General features: G+C 40.9%; 1 protein-coding gene across 1 annotated transcript in view; it reads right to left on the bottom strand.

Annotated features, from left to right (window-relative positions):
• The window catches only part of USP3 (ubiquitin specific peptidase 3), a 43,852-nt gene that overhangs the window by 19,200 nt on the left and 7,049 nt on the right, over positions 1–17,603 (bottom strand). The window contains exons 2-3 of the mRNA XM_080351073.1: positions 7,870–7,930; positions 5,685–5,816 (exon numbers count right to left, since the gene is read on the bottom strand). Coding sequence (XP_080207199.1) covers positions 5,685–5,816; positions 7,870–7,930 — 193 coding nt within the window. The remainder of the gene's footprint in view (positions 1–5,684; positions 5,817–7,869; positions 7,931–17,603) is intronic.

Genomic DNA, 17,603 nt, shown 5'->3' with positions numbered 1-17,603 from the left:
CATTTCTGAAGGAAAGATGATGCCTGCATACAGGGATGGTGTCACAGAAGGGGGAGGAAGGAAGGACAAATATCCCTTAAAACCAAGAAACGCTGCAGACAGTAAGGAAGCCTGGCCCCGCAGAATCCACCTGCACATCGTAACCAAGGATTCTGTGCGGCTTCCTTGAGACTCAGATGGCAGATGGCACCTCCCCGTACTCGTGCGAGTTAGCCAAGAGCCAGCTCCAGGGCTGCATAACCCCTGTTCTGGCATGAGAAACGGGAAGGTAAGGCAAGACTGAACAGCACTTGCAGCAGCCCTTCTGCGAGCACCGCGACAACAGGGGCGCACAGCTCCGCTCCCCGCGTCCCCGCGGGGCAGCCCAGCTCCGAGCAGGGTTTCTCAGACCGGTGCTCGCTGCCGAGTATCAAATTGCAGCCTCAAATTCTGGCAGGCAACCGAACACTTCCTGTGAAGAAAACTCACTTGCTCAGGATATGTTTAATATCAGAACCGTAGCTATTTCTCTCCGTTCCCTTTGGCACAGGACTGACTGAAATGCGAAGGAACACCCCCCAGTCTCAGTTGTCCTGCTGAGCAGGTCTGTGCTTGGTAGCTGATGAAGCTGTTGACTTCAGGCACAACCAGAATCTACAGCATTCTTTGTTGCATAAACCTGCTATGTAGTTCAAAGGCAACAGTATTGTTAGTGTTAATTCAAACACTGAATTCTTGAAGAGACTACAGAGTCGAGAAAGTAAGGCCCTTGCGACCGAAAGGCGTCTGCGAGACCAGTCTGTCCAGGGACTGTCATGATTTTTACCTCTGAGAGAGAAATTAGTACGACTCTCAAGATTTCCAGATACTGAACAGAGCGGTTACGGACACTTATGCAAGATCTAGAAATTATAAGATAGCTATTGCCAGTAATATATATATGTTTTTTTAAAGATTGCCACAGACCTAGTTAGTTTGGGTGGGGGAAGAAGCCTGTAAATGTGCTTATTTTCCAGCCATGTTTTAAGTAGTTCTGTTCTGCTTTATCGGCCACCTACAACTACCCAACAAGCGTTCCTGCCTTCGCCGCTCCCGCAGGACACCACATCCCGAGGACAACCAGGACAGTGTTAGCGAGAGGTAAACACAGTGCAGGTGGCTATGGCACAGTCCCACCCTCCTTAATACCGAGCGTGTCCAACCCCAGGCACACTGCCACAGTTATACTGACACCCCACTTGTGTGGCTACTGACATTTATAAATGGGGAGTGAAAGCAGATGCAAGCTCAATGAAAGCCTCTAAGCCAACTTATTGCTGAAAGGTGATTTAATACTTGCTCCCGTGCCCTAAACATCATGTTGACCTTATTTTTAGTCTCATCTCACATACCAGTTACATCTTGACATAAAATCGCAAGTTAGCACTTTCCCTAAGACGGAGGAATAAAACCAAACACGTTAAATGTCAGGGGCCTTGCAAGAGTGAAAAACTAATTTTAAGATTAACTTAAAAACAAGACAAGCTGCTTCTATTTCACTTTTAATGGGCAGGGGTTTTAAACGCTTTCAACACTGAGGATTCAGCACTACTACCAGAAACAAAAGCATTACTACCCATCTGTTTTGGATAAACAAAGTCAACAGCATAGGAACTAGTTTATGCTTTCAGAGCTTAAAATTCGTCAAGCCCACACCCCTTGAAGATAAACTGCTCAGAGATTACTTCCTGTATGCGAAGCCGACACTGGAAACAGACGTCCCATTTCTGAACCTCAGGATTATAAAAAAATAACAACACACCTTTTTGCACACAGCAGTTCTACAGCAATTGTATACAACAAATTCTGTACTCTGGGGAGGGTCCCTTATATGGATTAGCAAATATTTTCCTCTCTGTACACTTCCTATTTTTAGCACCTCTACCTCCAAGGCCTGGTCTTTTCTGGCGTCTTTTGCTGCTAAAATGGCAGGAGGCCAGTGCCTGTGCGCTCTGCTCTGGGGACACGTCACTCCGCGCCACCCGCTTCAGTGGGTGACACAGCTTCACGCTATGAAAGCCCCGACTGCACTTTAGGACTTACAGGACAAGAAAAACAAAGAAAGTCTGAGTTTCCTTAGTTGTGCTAACGTCTTATATAAGTAAACTAAGAACTCAAGCTCTACTGTGTTGATAAAAAAAAGCTTTTTACCTTCTTTAATTTCCACTGACTGCAGAATGCAAAGGAATAGTCCTTAGCATCCAAATATGAGATTGCTTATGCGCAAGCACAGTAAGCCTGTTTTTTAAATATAACCACTATCACAAAAAGAAAGACTAACAATTTTTGGAAGTCTTTGGCACTTAGTTATTTTTACATCAGCCCAGGTGTGTGTGCGGGGAGAAGAGCAGCACGAGCTTGTCCCTTTAAGAGATAACAAGGAGGATAATGGGTCAGAAATCTGACCTGCAAATTGCGTCTGGGATTAAACGAACACAGGAAAAATATGCAAGTATGTGAACAGGGCAGCCTTTCTTCTTCCGCGCCAACCAACTGCCTGTGCGCTGGCACAGAGGAAAACTGATTTACAAGAGTCCTCTTTTGGGAAAGGTATTTCTCAAAGCAGGCTTTTCCGCGTATCATTTCACTTGTCCCACACAGAAAAACAATCGCCAACACAGGAGGAGAAAGCTTCATACAACAGCTTGAAGAGAAAAGATTTGTCCTTCTCGCAAACTCCTTGGACTTGGTGCTTTAGAACTAACTGAAAGGCTGGTTACCTCCAAAAAGTGGAACCCCGGAGTCAGTGCTTAGGGCCTCAAACACAATTCAGTCTGAAGATTTAGTATTGCAGCTTCCGTCTCAAAAGTGACCAAAGAGGCAAAAAGAGAGCTGGACTCTCATAATAAATAAAATATGAACATTCTCTCAACTTTTTCACTGTGAAGACTGAACAGGTGAATAGGAGGGCATAGAAGAAAGATCAAAACCCTCTGGAAAACAAATCCCTAGTTGCTCAGTACTCAAGCATGCCTGTATTTCTCAAAACATTACCAAATTCATAAGCACAATAAAAACCTCATCTCAGATTTAAAATAAAAAATAAAAATCCACCGTCCCACCAGAACTGAAACACTTTCCTTTCAAAATTATGTCGAAAGCTTGTGATCATGTAAAAGAAAACATACACACTTAAGACTTCCATGTTGAAATGCAGTTACAGGAGACTGCTTGTTCTGGTTGTGGTTTACAGCAAGACTGCCTGTGAACTAGAAACAAAACTCAATAAACCAGGGTAGCTTCAACAGTCACACAGTATTTCTTCCCCTTGGACTGACAAGAATAGCTACGGCAAACCCCGCACTGTGCTCTCATGACAACATCAAAGTTTGTGACATGGGCAAAGAAAAGCAAAAGATTAAATGCTTAGAAAAGTGCCCAGACAGGCTTGTTCACTGCTACTATCACGCGAGCTAAGGAACATAGTAAATTGGGATGCGCAGGATAAAAATGGAACAAGAACATTCCCCTCAACTCTGTGCAGTAAACAAAATTGCAAATAAAAGCACTGCATCAAAATATCTGCATTATTTTTACAGTAGAAGTAAAATTCTACTAAATCTTAGGACGGTATATTTTTCAAACTACTGAGGTTGCCCACATTGCTAGCATAAAATATTAATCTTTAAATAAAAGCTCATTTGAAAGAAGCACCATTGCATAAGCATAGCACTGTCTACTGGATTTATGTCTACACTGAAGAAGTTCAAAAATAGCATTTCAGAATTCAGTGTCCACAGCAGCCAGTTACGACTTGACTTCACTCACCGATTTGCTTCAGCTGGCCAGCAGCACCTGACAGCAGCCACTACAGCGCTGGCTGCATTGAAGGGGCAGAAGCTGGTCTGCACGCCTCCTGCTTCGTCTTTACATATCTAAACTCATTCCCACTGGAAAAACTGGGTACAATTAACAAATCCAGGTATCTTTTTCTGATTATCAGGTGGGGAAAAAAACTGTAATATCCTGGATGAAAGCAAAGATACACTGCTTTTGAAACTTGTTCAGCTTCACATTAGCGCAGGAGAGTTATAATTTGCTCGTGAATTATACACAACAGGAACTCCGCAAGGCAAACCTCGGCAATTAGTTCCAGTTCATCCAGAGATGACTCAGCCTTCTGCTCCCATCGCAGCAGAGAAGACATCACACGCTAAGCTGCTTCTCACCTGCCCTGCCACAAATAGGCTGTGGAACACCAAACGTGTGCCTACCTGCCCCTCGCAAGCACGTCATTCTGCAATGCCCATTTGGATTTGGGTAAGGTCAGCAGGGTGCCCCAACTTGTTAGGGTAACTCATCAAGCCTCAGCAAGTTGGGCATACTAATTGCCATGGTAAATGGAGACATAACCAAGACTTCAAATACTGTGATAAACTCCTCCACATGTTTTATTACCTTCAGAGTGATAAGAAGACAGGTCATACTTAAAACAAAAAGCCACAATGTAGAGCTCAGTTGGGAAAGTGGAATCAGCTTCTCACATCTGTTCCAATGCTGGTAACCTGTGCATATGTATCACTTTGAAAAATCTGACATTTTCTGATGTTTTCACGTAGAAGCAGATAAAAATGCTGGTCATTTAAATAAAACGTAAATAGAAGCAAAATCCCTGTACATCTCAAAGCTACTCAAACTTTCCTTCTACACTTAAAAGCAGCACAGCTTTTGTCACTGCTGCATATACCATCCGAATAATTTTTGAGTTTTCTTCAGGCGAGACCATTCAACTGTGTTGCAGGGGATAAAAATATTTGTTACAAAAGTATTCTGTGTAAAACTGCATACTCAAACTTTAGCAGACAGACTTTTCCTTGATGATATACGGAAAAGATACCCAATTACTGAAACAAAATACCCATCGGTGGAGCTATATCCTCAATAATTTTACCAGACCATAACATGGATTTCCCCGAGCTTTGCACTGTTCAAACCCTGCAGTGCCGCACTGCACAAGTAACACACACAGGAAACCATGAAGCTAACAGGAAACTGCTCACATCTCACTCAAACCGATGGAACACACCAGCCCAAGCCGTTCTGCTCTTTAAAACAATCACTCCTGTGATTCCGCTACTTAATCGTGCCAGAAAGTTGATGCTGCTTCCAAACAGCATCCGTCACTTTCCCAAACTCATACAGGTTGCTCCAAACCTCCAAAAGATGGAAGCCTTTCAGAGTGAAGAAAAACAATAATATTGGAAAGAAAAACCCACACATGCACACCTTAGGTTCACATCTCTTGGGCAGGAAATATATTGTATTATTTTAATTTCTGATGTTCTGAGAAATAAAGGGTGTGTGAAAGGCTCACCAGCTTGATGGAAGGAGAAACTACAACCGAACAGCAGCCTTCGCAATTAAAAGGTTAGGTTCTCAACATACCGCAAAGCAAACAGAAGCAACTCCAAAACACATTTTAATAAACAGCATTTATTTCTAAAAGTTTCTGCTAAGCCATTTGAAATGCAGGAGTCTACCCCAGTCATGCAAAGTAGACATGCAAAAGTAGAGGGTTTATTTTGTAACTCTTTTTAAACAGCCAGGTTTGGAAATCAAGAGATAAAGTGCATAAAAATATATGTGATATAATGCTCCACAAGAGTCTAAAGTTTTTTTCTTCTAGTATGCAAAAAGTTGTCAAATTACAGCGTTTAAACCCTTACCAGTATGTACTGTAACTACTGCAATCCATACACACAGTATGCTGAACTTTCTCTTGCTTTTCTGTTTTCTTATGATTGGTCATAGGAACCTGCGCATCTTCATAATGCTTTTTTGCATGGCCATTCACATACCTAAAATAAATGAAAAACAAAAAAGAGTTGTATACTTTTAAACAGCTACTTAACCAACATCCATTGAATGTAAGAAGAACAAAGGCAGCCTAATAAGCACCCAATATTTATATCAGCATTAAAACAGGCAATTCACCTCTGTGAAAACATCGGTTAAATTTTCTAACTTTTTACCCTTTTACTCTTCCATGTTGTCTAAATTAATCTCTCCATCTCCTTCATAGCAACCACCAACTGGCATCCTTGTACCAAACCCGGGGACGTGGGCCCTGAACAGAGTGATGCACCGGCTCCCTTTTTCCATACCTGTAATGTGGTCAGTTCTCTACATTACTTTCCCATATACTGTTCTTACAGCTCTACTCTTTTCTCCACCCAGCACTCATCACATTTGTGATTACTTTAACAGTGTGCTGACCCTCACATGAAGGCACATCCATTTTAAGGTTTCCCATTCTGCAGCACCACTTAGAGCATTCTACGTCTTATAAAGTTCATAATTTGAAAGGCTCTGGTGCCTGGGGTCACATCACAGAAAATCTAAAATCCTGCGGCTCTCTTGGTGACACAACGAGCATTTTCATGCTCAAAATTTGAGATCTAGAAAATGAAGTGTCTTTCATTAATAAAGTATCACTACAAATGCAAGAGCCCTAAGTATCAGCTGAAAATCATTAGCACTATTTCTCTCTTGTTGGACTTGGTAACGCCAACCAACAGGAACGCTGCACATGCTCCACAGGAAGGTTTCTCTGTTGTCCGCTTGTTCTCAGGTGCAGGTGTGAACAATTCTCACACAGCCGTGCTGGGTCAGGCACCACAGCCATAGGGCGACCGACACGGTGACCGATACGGTGACCGACACGGTGACCGACGCTGCTGTGGCGGCAGAACTCCGCAGCGCTTCTGTCACAACCCATCTTCAACACAAGATTTGAAAAGCCTCATTTCTCTTCCTTTAATTTCAAACATTATCCAAATAGAATATGCTGCGTGCTTTCATGATCAAAAGTGCTCTCGTTACAAGGTATATTTCCTACTTCTTATGCAATTATTTTAAATTCTAAGGATGGGAGCACTTTAAAAAGTCAAAAACTGCATAAATAACTGACTCAATGTCTACTACCTGCATACAAGAGAGGTGGACAGTAATATATGGACAGTGGCCTATTTTTTTTAATTGGTAAAAAGTAAAGTATTCCAAAGTATTTATTTTACACCATCACGACAGGAAGTAGCTCCCCATCTCTTGGCTCTCACCAAGTATAAATTTCTAAGATAAAAGAATAAATAAAAAGAGAAAAAAAAGGGTTTGTGGTGAAAACTCTAAGAGGCTTTATTAAAAATGGGGCACTTACTGCTATCCAGATCAAAGAAACAAAACCTGGACTTTATTGAATACACTTTAAAACACAAAGTCACTAAGAAGCAGCAAATTTTCTACAATTATCCTGACATATAAATAGTAGCATTGACTGTATCACCCCTCTACAATTTCTTTGGGTGTACCTTAACTAATAGAGACAAAACCCAGGTGTACTCCAAATGAATTCTGATGGTAACTCGTCCTTATATGTTATGGTAATAACTGTCTTCCAAAACTACACTACAGTACATTCAAGGTATTTTTCTGTCTTAGCTAGACAGTTGCCATTTTTCTCAAAATCAGCTTTGCCAACATTTGTGGGTTTCCAATAACTCTTATTGGTTTAATCTTATTACAACAGAGACATCTTTTCCAGAATGGAACTTTACAATAATCCACTGAATCAGCGGTGCTAAAGGCACTTTCTGAGCGGTGCAATCACAGCCACTGTACACTCTTCTTTTGGAAATAAAATACGATGTTGAGTATAATCTCTGGATTCTCATAAGGTAGCAAAGAAGTGTGTTCAGTATAAACATACAATGTTAAATGAGATAATGAAAGGTTTATTTCAAGGAACTGTAAGTCGTTCAGGAAAAATTTAAATTAACTGCTGCAGAGTCAAGCAACAAAGGAAAAAGATAAAGGTCTGATTAAAAGACTTAGACACCAACACTTCATACCCACCTTCCACAATGAACACTTGAGCACGTCAGACAGACCCATGGACTTTTATTTGACCGGCACACTACAAAAGATTAAAAAAAAAAAGTATTAAATGAATTGTGTCTGGTATTACAGTTGCATAACACATTCTGAAGGCCAGCAATAGCTCTGCTGACTCCAGTTGGCAGCACAGTTACGTAAAGCAGTCAGCCATGTTCATTAATCTTTATTAGGGACTAAACTAAGAGACTGAAGAGCTATTGACACTATAGCACATTAAACTTCTTCTGGCTTGGGTTTTAGTTGCAGGCTACACATTTACCTGCTACTTGCAATGAAAAATCTGATTTTTTTGTTCATATTACATCCACATGAGTTCTACGTGATTTTGAAACACAATAAATAGCAGCAGCACAAGTAGCAAAAACCCCAGTCAAGTTTAAAAACCTTTCTTTTGGCTTTTCATAAGGCTGTCCACCCAACATAGCAAAAAAAGCCACAGCACTTCCCTTCTGTTTCATAACATTATTTAGACAGTGAGCCACTTTGAAGAAGAGACTGCAAGAAAGCCTGGCAATCTGATAAGAAGCACACAGAATAAATCACTGTGCAATGCATAATAATATCAATACACACCGCTTATTCAATATGTATTCCTGTGCTGGTAAAGGCTTTATCCACGAAGATGTTACCCTTTCAAGTCAAACATAAGAAGCCTAAAGGTTAAAGCGTAACACAGTGCTGTGCTTCACAACCCATGCGAGGCACCAGAAGATGTTATCTAAGTTTTCAACTCTAAGTACAGAAAAATTAAATAACCGTGCTTGTTTTCAAGCTAAAGGGCTTAAAGTGAAAAAACAGCAGATACTATAAAATTATGAAACATCATCCCAGGGTAGAGTCCTAGAAATGGGATATTCCGGCTTCTACCCCAACCCAGTAGCAAAGTTTGCAAATTCAGATTAGAAACAAAATCTCAGTAAATAAACCATCCAGGCAGAACACAGTGAAACAGGCAAACAGAGCAAAATTTTACATGTAATCACACGGATTAGTCAAGAAAAAGTATGTGCATCTTTATAAACAAAAGCAATTGTGGAACTACAACTAAATTGATATTGAACTCTCAAATTTTGAGTGGAGTTCCAGTTTGGATCATGTCACTGAAGGAGGGACGCTACGATATACGGTGCTTACATCTGAATGAAGTCAATTTGTTAACAATTATCCATTACCGCAGCATGTACAGGAAGAGCATTACACTTCCAAATACCCAACTAGTATGGTAAGAAAATTTAAATGCTAAGAACAGTAAAAAGACAACTTCAATTACCCCCAAAATACACAAAGGGTACGATGCCACCTCGTTCTTCTACATGCTACAAACAACTGCTCCTTGGAGCAGCCACTCAGAAGTCAGAGGAAAAATAAGACACCAGAAACACAGAGGACTGCAAGGCAAGGAGGAGGGAGAGACAAAGAGAAGGGGATGAAATCCTAGCATGCATGTAAATTATGTATACTGCCATTTGTTGTAGAAAAGCTTGAGAACAGCGTTCCACGTCTGCAGTAACACCTTAGAAAGCTGCTCCAGGGCAGGATCCCCGCAGCAGGCTCACCGAGGACTTCCAAACTCAAACACACCTTCACCAAGCTGCAAACTGTGGGACACAACAAACTGCTACGATCAAAGACTAGCAGAGAAAGTTAAGCTAACAAAAGTGAAATAAGTTCCTTTATCAAATTAAATAAGTTATAAGAAAAAACATTAACCCCCTCCTTGCTTTAACTGGGAGAGAAGTGACTAGTTTAGCTGATTAGAAGAGCTACTTTGTCACCATTAGGTTTTGCCTGTTTAATTTAAATTGGACAAAAAAAAGCCCCCTAGCTAACACTGCTTCTTAAATAATTGCTTTCTGCATCTGAATTCATTATTACAAATAGTTGTTGTATTTCAAGTCACAGGCACAACCCAAGGAATGGTTAAAACTAAGAATTTCTCTGTGTTCACTGGAAAAAAGCACAGTTAAGTAGCTACTTTAAACTGTTTAGTAAAGACTCCAGAGCTGTTTTCTTCAACTGCTGCAATCAGTACTTTACTTGACAAACACATCTTCTCACATGTCTCAGTTTCCATGTTTTGGTTTTCCAAAACCAAATTTTCCTGTTTCTGAAGTTGATGGGTTCTCCCAACTGCGATGGTAAGCTTGCAATAAATAAAGGAGCAAGGTACAGCTGTTTCGGCTTGCATTTCAGGTTAGAAAAGTGGATGAAGTTTGTCTGATTTGACTAAAACATTACTGAGAAAACCAACATTTGGCAGTGGCAAACAGAAGAGGAAGGGCAGACCTTCACCAGCCATCATCCGTTAAACACCGGCTCAACGCACCACCACTGCAACCTGATACAATTCCATTTTCCTGAATTACACAACCCAAAAGGTAAAAAATTAACCAGAAGGAAACAGAAGCCTTAAAACCATTCATGCACTTAAACAGATTAAGTGCTGCATGACCAAACCACTACCGTACACTTTCCTTGCCAGGAACATGAAACAGTTTTCCCAGCATTCAAACCCCAGCAGAAATCCCTACTTAAAACCAACATTTTTGCTTTCAGTGTGGTATCATCTGTGGATAGCACTGGTTCTCGACCAGCAGGTCAAAGCATTACAATGCAAACTGCTGCTCTTATTTTCCACCATGTACCAGACAACTACAATTTGAGGTTCAGATATTTTAAACATCAGCACTCCTTGCTTGCCAAGCGTTAAATTATACTGAAGTGTTAAATTTTACCGAAGTGTTATATTATACCACTCATTCTGTAGAGTTCACATCACGTGTAAGTGTTCTGCACAAACAGCAAACAAGTCCACCAGCTTCACACAACGCCAAAAAAAATCTTCCACTAAAATGTTCCATCTTGCACATCAGGGAATAGGAAAAGACGGCTCATTTGTTTGCTTTAACTTTGAGGAAGAACTTTGCTCCAATTGCATCACATTAAAAACGTGTAGTTTATCTTCTTCACAAACATCTCCTCCCACAAAGAACTCAAATAACATGGAAGTGACTCCCACTAAGATTAAACACAGAAGGCAGTATTAAATTTGTGACCTACAGTCGCTCTGCTCTGAGAGGATTGCACAATTGATTTTTTAAAGGTTGCTGAAGATTGCGTTCCACGTTTCTCTGAGGCCAGCTCTCTAGGTGCTCCTCAGTTCAGGTCCTGAGGCAGTTACCGTCTGTTACTGACTATTAATGAATTAAATCAGGCCCGGAGCTTCAGGCACTAGTCAGGACTCTAACACGAGAGGCACCATGGAACGCGCAGCAAAGCGCAGTCACTGCCCTGAACTGCTCACAATCTAAATTAGACAGTTTGGCTACATCTATAAAGAAAATACACATTATCCCTTTCAGATGTAATATTGACTTGAAGGCACTAGGCTTAGAAGTAGATCAGAAACAAGAGACACAGATCCATAGCAAATCTGTTCTCAATTCAAAGCATGTTACACAGCCCTAGAACTTAGTCCTTAAAACAGACTTGGGTGTTCAGTACTTTCAAGTCAGTTACACAGAATCATGAGGAAAGACTCTCAGACACATTTGTACAGGTATGTACATCTTCCCCCAATTATCAGTATTCTAATTGGGATTTGGGTTTTTATTTTTTTAGTGCTATTTAAAAAAAGAGGAGGGGGGTGCACTACACAGCACTCCCTCCTTTGGAATAAAGTGATGCTCAGCAAACATCTTAACCACATTTAAAAAATATATCTGTGTTTGTTACACCTTATTTAGTGGTATCCAGGCTAAGGAACACTGGCTGCTTTCTCAGCTTGAACTTAAATGGCTACTGCAATGGTTAGCAACCCTCATTTTGCTGTATTTTTAGAACAGCTCCAAGTGGTTAGGCAAAGATGATACTAACATGCCAAAAGGAAAGGGAAAGCAAATCTGCAATGCCACAATGTCTAAAGCCGTAAGCCATTTGCCATTTTACATCAATATCAGCTTATTTAGACACTTAGAAACAAAATTTTTATAATACCATCTTTTACAGACTGGTTTAAGTGAAATCTGAATACCCATTATTAGCCCACAAAGCCCTCTGTAAATGGAGTATCCATCCAGCCCCAAGAGGGCGAACAATCACACCCTAGTGCATACAGACTCGTACATGACCACGGGAGCGTTCAGAGATGTCCCTCCAGCTCCCGCTGTCTGTAAATCATCCTGATACATAATGTTCATCAATTTATGCCAAGCAGAATGAGTAAGATACAGCTAATCAGTTTGGCACTGTCACCACAGAGCCCCCACCCCATCTTGCCCCCATGATCGCTCAAAGATGTACTTGTGAATTGTGACCTTTTTGTTTTCTTTACTGAAAACTCACTCCAAGAGCATCTGCGAGGCATGAAAGCTCCTGCCAAACACTGCGTTCCTTACGGAACAAAGCTGCAGATTTCCACTGTAAGAAAGCTACAGCTATGTGAGAGTATACAAACAAGCCGTGAAATTAATGGGTTTGTTTAAATAGCAGACTGCATAATTTATAAACTGGCAAAAGAAAAAAGCAGCAGGAAGAGGAGGAGACAAACAGGAAGCAGATTCTGTGCGGCAGCCAAGGTCAGAAACCTGCAATACAGAACGTGTGCCGCAGGGCCAGCAGCAGCGAGCCCGGGGACCAGGGCACAGCGGCACCCGAGGCCACGGCTGCTGCACAACTCCGTTTGAAATAGTCCTCCGTTACATCACTAAAAAAGGCCACAAAATATGAGCACAGTGAGAGCAAGACTTTGGTCCTCCTGTCAAGAGCGTGTTGAATAGAAACAAGATTAGGGTCACTGAACTATTCCCAGTGGTCTTCACAGAATGGCCTGGACTCTGTTCTCCAAAGGAGCTGTACCAACACTACTATCTTACTTGTATAATTATATGGTTAAACTACAATAATATAATAACCTGCAGAGAAACATCTTTGGACTAAATGACCTTTTTTCATTTCAGTTTACGTTACCACAGTAGGTCGGCTATGCTGATAGAAGCTGAACTGGAAAAGGTCACTGTTACTCCGCACAGTATTTGCACCAGGAACAATATTTACACAGTTGTGGTCGCACTGCTGTACTGACAGTGTGCTGAGCACCTTGTCCCACAAACATAAGCACTCAGTGACAAACACACATATATCACAGAACCGTACAATCATAGAACAGTTTGGGTTGGAAGGGACCTTCAAAGGTCATCTAGTCCAATCCCCAACATGCCACATACGTACAGCATGCTGCGTGTGTATGATGTATACAAACACTATATATATGCACACACAGGTGTATCTCAAAAAAAAAAAAAAGGGAAGAATACTGTTAAAAGTATTCTAGAGATACAGACTCTTCCTCTCCCATACTTTCAATATCATCTTGCCTAACAATCTCTCAGTGCCTTGGTTAGTTAGGATTTTGTAACAGGACAAAGTTACTCTACATTTGGTTCCTCATAGAACCTGACAAAAAGCAGCAAGACCGAGTTGGGCTGCCTGCATTAGCACAAAAAAGAAGCAAAAATCTGCATAGCAAAAAGTGAAACCCCTGCTCTGTGAAACATGATCCTGCTGCGACACATCAGGCCTAAGGAATCAGAATAAAAGCTGTTTCCTCCAGAGACCTGGAAGTAAATGTGAGAGAAACTTGCGAGCAAAACATCCTGGGAAACAACTGCAAGTGGTGGGAATGCAAAACACTGCACAAACATTCAACCAAAATTATGCAAACCACTTTAGAAATAACATCTCAAATGCAAAGTTTTTCAGTCCTGGGATTCAGAGCATTTCTCAGAGAGCCCACTTTGATTTTACAGACTGAAAAATGGAGAAAGAGAGATCCAAAAATTTACCAAAGAATTTTAAATTAATCGGCATAGATCAGAACTGGGCCTACCAGCCCTAATATCTTAGTCCTTTACGTCACTTCACTTGCAGGCAAGGGTAAGACATTCCAAAACTCAGTACTCTACACAAAACTTTTAAGGTGACTTGCCAAATCAGCTCTGAATTAAAACGCCTAAAACCTCCCATATGCAATACGCAACAAGTACCAGACACACCAGAGAGTCATCTACAAAAGCCAGCATTCTAAGTAGGGAATTGCTGAAGTTCTTAGCCGACAAGAAATACCAAGGAGACAAAGGTGTTAGATGTTGTCCTTCCTCCGGGCTCACGTGCTGGGGTTGCAGAAAAGGCTCTGCCCACCACGGGAATTCACAGCTCTGGATCTCCCTCTGGATGCAGGAACCACGTCTTTTCAAAGCCTGAATGAATCAGCTGAGAAGCTTCCACCACGGGATCCCCATGCATTCAAGATGTGAATGCCTCACGTTTAATGCACACACATCCACCCTCCCCCAGGAAAACCTTCCTTCCAGACTGCTCCTGAGTGCCCAGGGAGAACCAACCTTTCCTTTTGTTAAAGACACTTCCCATGAATAGTTATACGGGGGAACAGCGAGACAAAGCAAAAGAGAAAGTGTGACTTTCACCAAAACTAGCATTTATGGCTTTCACCTCTGCTGCACGCTCTGCAGCAACCAAGAGCCATGTATTCTACATTCCAAATCCTCCAGATGAAATATTCAGTCTTTAGATCCGAGACTGGAACCAAGGATTTTCCACTTAAAACGAACTGTCCAAATCACGACGCTACAGAGTCGTGTGCACTCCTTCCTTCTGGCCCATAAACTCGGTTATAAACCAGCATATACAACAGAACAGCTTCTCAGGGCAAAAACTGTCTTATCACAGAACACCAGGCAAGGCTGCAGGACAGCTGGGTATGGGCAGGATCGGATACACAGGCACTGAAAGAAACCTTTTTAAATAGAATTGAAGAAGCCTCAAAAAACAGGTGTCCTCCAAGGTAAGTCAGTATTTGTAGAGGCAGCGTGTAAAATTCGTAACGGGCAATTACACTTAGTACCAAGTACACATGTAATAACATAACTGATCGGGTTGTCAGTTTTTGGCTTCGCATTCTTTTGTGTATTTAAAAAGGCAGCTGCTACAAGCATACGCACCAGCTTTATTATCCGACCTTATTGTCTGTTTACATTCCAGAGAAATCCAAAATACTGAAATGAGTATCTCAACTAAATGTGTTGGTAAAATCATAAAACAGGACAGGCATTAACATACACAGGAGCCCACTAAGTCTAAGCAGAATGCTAACCCTATTTTATACTCTAGAAGTAGGTTCCCGCAGTTAAATACTGCATTAAATGTCAATGGTTGCTGATTTACTTTTTTTGTTTCTGGGGGGTAGCGGCTGGGGAGGGGGGAGCAGTGGTTTTAAACCATATACACATCTGGTAAAAGTATATGCTCTACACTTTAGGAACTTAAGGGAAGTCAATTCCAGACGAGTAACTGTAATGAAAACCAGGTGACTAGAAGAAGTAAATGTTAGAAGAGTACTTTTTAAACCTCTGAGTAAGCTAAAGCCCTATTCTAGACAGATAATACAAGAAAAAGGCATGGTACAGGCATTGCAAACTAGAGACATCTTCTACACCTTACTTACAGGCCAGCTGGTTTACTGGTCAGGTTTTAAAGAGTATTCCCATTTGTTTTCAAACTTCATTTCACATTCATTTCATCTTCTTTCTATCTTGCTCTCAGTCCCATTACAAGAAATTCATAAATGGACTGAACTTGTGCTAAACTGTTCGGTTTTAGAAAAATAAATATTCTATTTAACAACACCTTACATAAGTTTCATTTGTTAGACATCTTATTGTGTGCTTCAGAAGAACGGCATTCTAGTCAAAATGAAACCAGACAGAAGGGGAAATGGCTTTTAATTACACTATTTAAAATGGTTTGTTTTAAAATCAGCTAATACCCCATACTAGAGGAAAAGGTAAGAAAAGATGCAATTTAAATTACATTTAAATCAAAGCAAGAGAATTTACAAGGAAGTAAGTTTCCTGGTAAGCACTACTAACAATACAAAAATGTTAACCATTGTTTTAGTGTTTCATACCTTCATAACAAAGACTTGCACAATGAATAGGAGTCTCAAAACCAGCAAGTCTTAGCCTGTCTCAAATCACATTGAAATGTAAGAGAATTCAAAGAGGCTCTGAAGAACACAGAAAGCAAGAAAGCACCTCCACCATACAGCTATGGAAAAAAAACCCACCAGTTATTTCTTCTGCTATTTATTTCAGCTGAAATCAGAAATATTAGGTTTTTAGTGAGGAAAAAAAATAAGTTATATTGTGCTAGTGAGTGAACTTAGAAAATCAACCAATATTTGTGTTGATGTACAATGGAACGTGCGGTTTCCTCCTCCAAAAGCACTGCCGAGTCTCACATATGAGAGATTTCACCAGTGGTTACAGTGAACCACTCTATCACAACAGAAAACTGCATACAATTCAGACACAGTAAACAACAACCGGGTAAGAATATAAAACACGGGTAGGTGAACAATCTTTCATAGGATAAATAGGTCACTGAGGTCTCCAACACATTCCTAACAGTGAGGAATGTTTGTCAGAGAACAATGTCATTAGCTCCATCTGCATGTAATTCAGCTCCGGGTTACGCTCAGCCGCGCTGGCTTACAGTTTGCTATGCGGATTATGCAATCGGAATTCCACACCGAACAACTTGGAGCTCAGAAAGGTGTGCTTTTCTGTCTGCCTGTGCTCTTTACCCCGTGGTGGAAAAGCAGACAGGCAGGTAAGGAAAGCTGCTCTGAACCCGCGTGAACAGGCACATCAGCTCCTGGGGAAGTGGCTGGGACAGCTGGGGGTGGAGGGAGGTGCAAAACCAAAGTCACATCACCTACAGCAGCAACACACAGGGAGAACATTCTGTGCTGCTTCTGTTATGGTAGAGAAATAAGGTCACTCAGCACTACCAAACATACATAGACTGTAGCTGCCAGGCTACAGTAGTGCCCTATTTTTTGGCTATTTAGTCTTTCTACATGCAAAGTCAAACTTGAGGTCAAGAAATATCAGCAGCTGTTCTTCCTGCATATACCACATAGACCATTTCCTACCTGAAAACAACAGTGGGAAGACACAAGACAAAGAAAAAGGGAAGGAAAAAGAGAAAGACATTGGAACAGGCTTATTTTACAAAGACCATAGAATCACTGCAGTTGGAGGAGACCCTCAGGATCACCAACAACCAACCCCAGCACTAAACCGTGTCCCTAAGAACTGTAGCCAAAAGCTTTCTTTTTTCATAAATTATTGCCTCCATTTCTCCTTTACATTCTAAAAACAACTTCTAGTGGCTTGGCTACTTTGATAACTAATTAGTACCCAGATTTAAATATAAACATACACACACACATATATATTTTAAAATTAAATGCTTTCTAGCCCTCACAGGAAAACAGATATTGTTCCTTATTATAGTAGTAGCATGCCAAGAAAAAAATAAAGTTATTCAATCTTTATATTAAAGCGAGACACACAAATGTTCATTTTCAGACAGCGGCCAGAAAAAACACAGCAAAGCCAACAGCGTAACATAATTTTTAAACCCTTAAGGAAAGGAATCTTCTTGAGTCAGCTGGCAATTAATCTCAGGTCAAAACACTCAAGCTAGAAATAGGAGGGAAAAGAAGGGAAGGACAGCAAGAAGGTTTCTTGCTTTCTTTATATAACATAGTAACTAATCTACTTATTTGTAGGCCCCACTATTTCATCCCTACTTCCCCAATACTAGCC

Source organism: Nesoenas mayeri, assembly GCF_963082525.1.
Source record: "Nesoenas mayeri genome assembly, chromosome: 11".
Classification (NCBI taxonomy): domain Eukaryota; kingdom Metazoa; phylum Chordata; class Aves; order Columbiformes; family Columbidae; genus Nesoenas; species Nesoenas mayeri.
This window is presented reverse-complemented; position numbering and strand designations above follow the sequence as displayed.